This window comes from Plecotus auritus (genome assembly GCF_963455305.1).
Source record: "Plecotus auritus genome assembly, chromosome: 5".
Classification (NCBI taxonomy): Eukaryota; Metazoa; Chordata; class Mammalia; order Chiroptera; family Vespertilionidae; genus Plecotus; species Plecotus auritus.
In genome coordinates this window covers 7,753,769-7,762,344 of record NC_137776.1, presented here as the reverse complement: position 1 = coordinate 7,762,344, position 8,576 = coordinate 7,753,769, and the positions used below count along the sequence as shown (strand labels likewise).

Here is an 8,576-nt window from a genome sequence, read left to right as displayed (position 1 = left end):
GAAGTGAAATTGAGCCATCTCTTCATATATTTATTAACTATATATATTTCTTTGAAGTGCCTATACATATATACTTTCCTATTGGCTCGTCTTTTTCTTTATTTGCAGGAGGCCTTTATGTATTCTTGGCACTGTTCCTTTACTGGTTGATAGTTCACAAATGTCATCTACTAGACCAGTGGTCGGCAAACTCATTAGTCAACAGAGCCAAATATCAACAGTACAACGATTGAAATTTCTTTTGAGAGCCAAATTTTTTAAACTTAAACTTCTTCTAACGCCACTTCTTCAAAATAGACTCGCCCATGCCATGGTATTTTGTGGAAGGGGCCAAAGAGCCACATGTGGCTCGCGAACCGCGGTTTGCCAACCACTGTACTAATCTAATGTCTAGTCTCTTCACATTGAAGAGGCTTAATGAGTCATCAACTATCAAGCAGACTTCTGCAATACTCTCCTGACTGACTGGCCTCCCTCCATTCCTGCTCCCATGATGACCACCTTCTTCAAAGCAGCCCACGTGACTCATAGAAAATGCAGACTGACGTGACTTGACTACCTCAAACTCCTTTGGGTTTTTTTTTTTTCATTTGATTATTTGATTCTCCTTTGCTGCCTGCCTACAAAATAGTCCAAGTTCCCTTTGAATGGCTTATGACCCATTAGAGCTTAGCTCTGGCCTCCCTTACAGCTTGGTCTTCTTTCAAAATTTACATTTTCGTCCTTTTTACTGCTTCGTGGTTTTCAAGTGTATGCCACACTGTTCCATGATTCTGCCATATTGCTCATGCTTTTCTCTTTTCCTGACACATGCTTCCCACCTTCTTTTTTATTTGAGAAAGAGAGAAAGAAACATCGATTTGTTGTTCCACTCATTTACGCATCCATCGTTTGCTTCTTGTATGTGCCCTGACTGGAGATCGAACCTGCAATCTTGACAAATCGGGATGACGCTCTAACCAATTGAGCTTACCTGGCCAGGGAGCTTCCCACCTTCCCTTATCTATCTTGTGCATATTCGTCCTGCAGTACAGATCATACATCATCCGCCAAGCTGAGTTGGAGGCCTCTTCTTGGGTTCTACAGTGTCCCATCCATGCTTTATCTGAGCAGCTACCAAATCAAAATGAAATTGTAAGTCTACCATCCCCATTAAACCATAAGTTTCTCTAGGGCATGTTTAGCCATCTTGTATACCCAGCCCACATCCAGTTCAGTGCCTGGAAGGTAGCAGGCACTTAATACAGTGAGTACGTAATAAATAATCTTTAGACACTGCAGTAAAAACTAGTGAACTTCAAATATTTCATTTTTCACCATCCAGGAGCTCACAGCCCAGCGTACAAAAGAAAGCATGAAAAATGACAGGCACGAAAGCACTGCGAATAGTCAAACAAGTCATACTGGATCAGAGTCTGCTGTCTTTCTAGCCAGATTTACCCAGAAATTGCTGACCATGAACTATGCTCATCTTTGAGAATGAAGGACTGTGGAATTTTCCTCTGGTAAAACCACTTCTGAGAAGTAAACTATTTAAAGACAAGAGGTCATAGTGAGCCCTAACTGGTTTGGCTCAGTGGATAGAGCATCTGCCTGCGGACTGAAAGGTCCCAGGTTCGATTCCAGTCAAGGGCATGTACCTTGGTTGTGGGCACATCCCCAGTAGGAGGTGTGCAGGAGGCAGCTGATTGATGTTTCTCTCTCATCGATGTTTCTAACTCTCTATCCCTCTTCCTTCCTCTCTGTAAAAAAAAAAGCAATAAAATATATTTAAAAAAAAAAAAAAGAGGTCATAGTGATCTACAAACTCTGTCAGCCATCCCCCCACCCCCCACCCTCCACGCCCCACCCCTCAAAGTGAGAGTTTTCACTTCACTCTCCCATGTGATTGAAACAATCTTTTCAGGATTGTGTTCTCTAGCATCTGAAATGGGATGGGGGTTTATTTTGTAAATAATGGGAGTGGTGGCAGAATCACTTCCTTCCTATTACTACTCTCAACCCTATTTCATAATGTAAGCACATTAACAAATTTATTTTGTGCTATTAGGCAGGCATAGTGCTAGGATGTGAGATAAGATTATCTCATTCAACGTTCATAACAAGCCTATGAAGTAAGTACTATTAATAACTGCATTTTTATAGGACGGAAGTTGAAACTTGAAGAGGTCAAGTAACTTGCCCAAGATCGTGTCTCGAGGAGGCCTCAGAAGCGGGACCGAACCCATGCCGTCTGACTCCAGGGCTCTTGGTCTTGGATGCTTCATGCCCCTGACCCGTCAATGGGAAAATGCAATAAACACTCATTACAATTGGTCCGTCACAGATGGTGCTTGCCTTGAGGTAAATGGTAGTTTGTAAGACTGAACGAGTAAGTTGTCAGTCTTGTGTGAGGGGTTTTCTTATTACAGATACTTGGGGACCTGCAGAGTGTTGCTAGTTGCCATCATAGGCTGTCTCATAGTAGAGTATTTTAAACTTTAAGGATGTTGGGAAAACTAATTATCCACATATCTGTCTCCCTTTGCAATTCAATAGTCTTATTATGAAAATATTTCAATATTGTTCTATTTTCTATTTGGCAGTTTTAATTAGAATATAATTTTTCCAGCATAAAAAGAACCTTCATATCGAAAGAAATCCTCAAAAGTGCTCAAGTGTTTGTGTGTGTTTAAAAAAAAAAAACAACAACAACACTTTACTTTTCTGCTTTTAGACTCCAGAAAGTTTCCTCATAAAGCTGACTTCCGTTCTGGAAAAGATTTTTGTTTCCAAACATGTTGAGAATCCATTTCTTTCATCCCTTCTCTCCCTCCCTCTCTCTCTCTCTCTCTCTCCCCCACCCCCCTCTGCCTTCTTGGTAGTAGCGGGGAGGAAGGAGGGGGTGGGCACAGGAAAGAGGGGAAAAGAGAAAAAAAGAAAGAGAAAGAACCGCTCGCCCCTGAGGCTGCATGTACCCTCTGCTTGTAAGTGTTCCCATCTGATTTGCACCCTCGCCTCTATTTCCGCCTGGGACACCTCTTCCCTCACCCAGCCAACTGGAGGAGACAAAGCCCGTGGGTGCTGCGCCGGCCGGCGGGCAGGGGGCGGCTGTAATTGACGTGGCATGGAAAGTCTCCGCTAGGCTGGGCAGCTGCGTGCTCCCCAACACCCAGCCCGGCCTCCGAGCCGCAGCTCATCATGACGGGCTCAGCGCCTGCACAGAAACATGGATAGGGGAGTCTTGGGCTCCTTTCTCTGGGCTCCGATGTTTTCCTCTGGAGCATCTCTGGGTTGGCTGGGAAAGGCACCGCAGCCAAGTCCGTAGCTGCCTTTCTGCAGCTTGAAGGATAGAACTTGCTGCTCTGCCCGCCCCGCCCCGCACTTCAGTCCCGCGCAGATTTTGCCATGGGGTGCGGGCTCAGGAAGCTGGACGACCCCGAGGACAGCAGCCCCGGGAAAATATTCTCCACCCTGAAGAGACCGCAAGTGGAGACAAAGACAGAAGTTGCTTACGAGTATGTGCTGCTGGATTTTACTTTACAAGGTACTTCTTCCTTCCATTGTATGGGTTACAAGAAATGTTTCAGAGATAAGGGACTCCTGGGTTGTCCCAAGTGTCGGTTTGTAATGTGTGAAGCGTTCACCCTCAGATTGTATAAGCACTCTGACAAGAAGGCTTTGTCTCTTAATTACATATGGGAAGGTTTTTTTTTGTTGTTGGCTCTGTTTTTTTGTAACATGGCTCATAGGTGCTTTATAAAATTAGGAAAACTGCTTAGAACTGTTTTTCTCATTTTTAAATCCAGTGCTTATATGTAGAAGGATCCGTGAAACGGGTTTGATTTCCAGGCCAAATAACGGGCCTTAATGACAGTGTGTTTTGAAAGAGATCCGAAAGGCACGAGAAGGCAGGGGTGGGGATGTTACTGGCATCTTGCGGGAGAGTGTTGCTGAGCCAGCTCGGAGCTGCCCAGTTGAGTTCCGTGTTGTGATGGGGCTAGTTATTGGGTCTTTTGACCAAACTAAACTTGGAGCTTGAACATAGAGTAAAAAGGGAGAAAAGACAGCCTTTTCTGTAAGGCTTGCTGCCCCATCCCGAACAGAGCACCTCCCTGTTCCAGAAAGTTGGGAACGCAAATAAACAAGCCCAGCTGGCAGCCCCGAGGGAGGAGCGAGGCGGCCGGACCTCACAGACACTTGGCCCCGCTCCTTTCTGGAACACAGGGGTCGTGCAGCTGCCTCTGCAAACCTGAGGCTTCGAACGGGACCGTCTCTCTAACGACGGGATGCCAGCCGTGGACGTCAGCGCGTCCCGCTCGCTGCTGGGATTTCCAGATGCCCGTGCTTTAAGCTCCTATTACAAAGCTAGACTTTGGATTTTAAAAAGCCACGCATTGTACCAGTGGGTGGGAGGTTTGTGCTCAGCATACGGTCCCGATGGGAATTTCCTTCGTGTCTTTTCCACCTAACCGCGGGCTCTGCGCTTCTTGGCGTGCCCCGAACAGTGCATCTTTGTGCGAGACGCAGGGGCAGCCCATTTTTCTTTGTCAAAAACTGAGCCGGCAGCCAGCAAGCGCCTGCCAGGGGCGCACGCAGCACCCACGTCTGCTTTTCCACGGGCGCCTGTCCATGCCCACCCGAGGCTTAAGGCCGCCGGAGGAAGGAATCCCCGCATTCTTCATTTCCCTTTTGATTAGGAAAGTTACCAGTCGCTTAAGATAATGGTGATCAAAGAAGTTACCAATCAGATGAACTTTGCCTATAGTTTCCCAAAGACCTCATTGGAGAAAATCTCCGTGATGCAGTGCTGTTTCCTCCCTAGATCGTGCCTGTGGATGATTTCTTAGGACTCGTTTCTGTAAATCCGGGACACAAACATGTACTCCCTCCCCTTACCCTTCAGCCCTTGTCTGTTCAGAGACTTCAGGCCAGAGCCATTTGGGGCCGTGCTTGAAGGTTGGCTGTAGGATCCCCCATGGGGTCGCAGGGCTCAAACTTTTTAAACAGGGGGCCAGTTCACTGTCCCTCAGACCGTTGGACTATAGTTTACAAAAAAAAACAACTATGAACAAATTCCTATGCGCACTGCGGGCCCGGGACGAGTCGGCTGCTAAGCAGGACAGGCAGCGGCACCCGGCGGGCCGGATCAATGTCCTCAGCGGGCCGCATGTGGCCCGCGGGCCGTAGTTTGAGGAATCCTGGCTTAGGGTAACTGGGAGTTCTTTCCTGATTTCCTCCCCGCAAGGTGACACGTCTCAGCAGACCTGTGTGCAGCAGTCACCCCTAAGTCAGAAAGCTCTGCAGCGCCCGCTCGGAGAAGCCACTTGGTTTTGTTGGATCAGGAAGTCCTCTCTGGGAAAGGAATGTGATTCGCACTTCCACACCGGGGGTTGCAGGAGGAACAGTTGCGAGCTGCACACAGAGGGTAGGCACGGGCAGAGTTCGCCATTGTTCACACACAACGCAGGCACGCGTCTGCCGGCGGCCCCTGGCTCCTGCCTGGTCCTGGGGTCCCTGTTCTCTCCAAGGATCCCACACGTCTTGTTTTTGACTTCGACTCAGAAGCCAGAACGACATCAGCCCAGCTCCACACACCACCTTCCTCTCTCTTCTCCGACCTCCACCTGCCACTGCCGCGTTCAGAGACCTGAGTCAGGGAGGTGGGAGCCTTCGCCCTGCATCTGGCCCTGCAACTGGGGTTCCCGTCAGGAGGACCGCTCCCAGGCCCCTGCGCAGGGAGCATCTTTCAGGAAGCACCATGGTCTGCTGACGGCTGTGCGCTCCTGGTCAGCCTGCCTCCTACCTTGTCTTCCTCTGTTTTTCCAAACGCAGGCCCCAGACAGTGAAGTCCCAGGGGGGCGAGAGGAGAACTGTCCAGGGCCCTGTTATGGGGCTGTGAGTTCTTGAACAACCTATTTCTTTTCCATTCAAGTACATTCTCCTCCCTCTCTCTCTGTTTCTCTCTCTCTCCCCCCACACACTTGGTCTTTTTTTTTTTTTTTTTTTTTGAACCATTATTTACATCTCTATGGGAGAAATAAGTCGTCGGAGTTAAGCATGTAAGGCTCTGAAGTCCCAGCTCCCAGGTTCCGAATGCAGGCGCGCTGTCACTCACTGGCTGTGGCAAGTCCGTAAACGTCGCTCTGCCTCAGTTTCCTCGTCTGTAAAACGGGGACTAATGGTGCTGACGTGACAGATATGCTAAGGGTTAAAGGAGATCATCTACTTGAACGGGCACCTGGCGCTGCAAAGGTAACTGGTCTAACTGGTCTACCTCCTGTTATGCCAGGCCCGCCAGCTGCACTGGGGAGGTTTCAGTGCACTTTGGCGATAAATTTTCTGATTTACTGTCTAATCTGTATGTGATTGTGTATCAGCATGTGTGAGGATGTATATATGAGTGTGTTAAATATAACTTATTAATGAAAAGTTAAATTAACTCTGCAAATTATCCAAAAGGTTAGTTTCCCTCCCTGTACAATCCTAGAAAACAATCCTATCTAATAAGAGTAATATGCAAATTAACCACCACTCCGCTATACCCACCAGCCACGCCCACAAGCCACACCCACCAGCCAATCAAGAGCGAATATGCAAATAAACCCAACAAAGATGGCTACGCCACAGAGAGCAGGAGGGAGGCTTGGGTTTCCCCGGCAATGGAGGAAGCCAAGCTTTCCGCTGCCCTTGCCGGCCTAGGCTTCCACTCAAGGCTACAAAGTTTCAATGATAGAAGATACATAAACCCAAACAGAAATGGCGGCAGCCACGGAGCTGGAAAGAGCAGGAGGCTAGGGTTGCCCCTGGCGCTGGAGGAAGCCAAGCTTTCCGCTGCCCTTGCCGGCCTAGGCTTCCACTCAAGGCTACAAAGTTTCAATTACAGAAGATACATAAATCCCAATAGAAATGGCTGCCGCCACAGAGCAAGCTGAAGGCTTGGCTCCGCTCCAGGCTACAAAGTTTCAATTGTAGAAGATAAATAAACCCCAGATACCAGGGCCTCCGCTTGGGTCGCCAGGGGATGTGGCCAGCCTGCAAACCACCACAGGCCCCTCACCCAGGCCGCCCCACGCCCCAAGGGAACCCCCACCCTGATCCGGGACACCTTTCACGGCAAACCAGCTGGCCCCCACCCATGCACCAGGCCTCTATCTTATCTAATAAAAGAGTAATATGCAAACTGACCATCATTCCAACACACAAGATGGCTGCCCCCATTGATCAAAGATCCTGCCCCCATGTGGACACAAGATGGTCACCACAAGATGGCCAGCAAGGGAGGGCAGTTGGGGGGCGATCAAGCCTGCAGGGGAGGGCAGTTAGGGGTAACCAAGCCAGCAGAGGAGGGAAGTTGGGGGCGACCAGGCCTGCAGGGAAAGGCAGTTGGGGGGGACCCAGGCCTGCAGGGGAGGGCAGTTAGGGGTGACCAGGCCTGCAGGGGAGGGCAGTTGGGGGGGACCCAGGCCTGCAGGGGAGAGTAGTTGGGGGGGACAAGGCCTGCAGCGGAGGGCAGTTAGGGGTGACCAGGCCTGCAGGGGAGGGTAGTTAGGGGTGACCAGGCCTGCAGGGGAGGGCAGTTAGGGGTGACCAGGCCTACAGGGGAAGGCAGTTAGGGGTGACCAGGCCTGCAGGGGAGGGCAGTTAGGGGCAAACATGCTGGCAGGGGAGCAGTTAGGCATCAATCAGGCTGGCAGTGGAGTGGTTAGGGGGTGATCAGGCTGGCAGGCAGAAGCAGTTAGACAGGCAGTCGGACATCCCTCGAGGGGTCCCAGATTGGAGAGGGTCAGGCTGGGCTGAGGGACACACACCCCCGTGCATAAATTTCGTGCACCGGGCCTCTAGTCTAAGTAATAAAGCCTGAAGGATGTTTAGAGCACGTGTAGCTTTATAGCTAAAAAGAGTTCTGCAGTACTAAAAGCCCCCAGGACAGGTGGCAGGTTCCTCGTCTGAATTACGTGAGATGTAAATCGGTAGGTTTACGGAAAACATATTAAAACGTTGCTGGCCTCTAGCTTGCTTCCTTTTTATTAGAACAAGAACCTGCCTTGTCTTATCAAACCTGGTGACAGCAGTAAATACATACGATGTATGTCTTCTGGGAAGACGTCCTGACTTGCCTCAGGTGCGATTCCTTGGTGCTATGGGGAAGCAATGGCGGTTAAGCTTTGAACAAGTAATGGATAGATACAGAGGAGTGTTTTTAGAAGACCCTTATGGGATTGCGAGGGGGAGAGGTGGGAGGGGGGGAGAACAGTTAGGGGACTGCTTGCAGTGGTCAAGGCTAATCAACACGGACCTGCATGTGAGGGGCGGCAATAGGGTGGGATGCCAGGGGCAAATGTCACTGACATTGGGAAGGAGGAGCTCAGCCTGTGGCTGGCGGATGTGAAGGGACAGAGAGAATGAGGAATCCAGGATGACTTCCCGGTTCTGAGCCTGAGTAACTGTGGGAATACGGTGCCTCTTACAGTAGGAGGGGCGTCCCAAGGAGTCGCGGGCGGCGAAAGGGCCCTTCCATTACAGGCATGTTGCATGGGGGAGGCCGAGGAATGTGCTAGAGGCGTGAGGGCCACAGAAGCAGAAAGGAGAGCACC

At 49.9% G+C, this 8,576-nt stretch overlaps 1 protein-coding gene across 1 annotated transcript in view; it reads left to right on the top strand.

The window, feature by feature from the left end:
- Positions 1–2,887: 2,887 nt before the first annotated feature.
- The window catches only part of RFTN2 (raftlin family member 2), a 52,782-nt gene continuing 47,093 nt past the window's right edge, over positions 2,888–8,576 (top strand). The window contains exon 1 of the mRNA XM_080670384.1: positions 2,888–3,526. Within this exon, the coding sequence (XP_080526510.1) occupies positions 3,388–3,526 (139 nt within the window). The 5' untranslated portion in view covers positions 2,888–3,387. The remainder of the gene's footprint in view (positions 3,527–8,576) is intronic.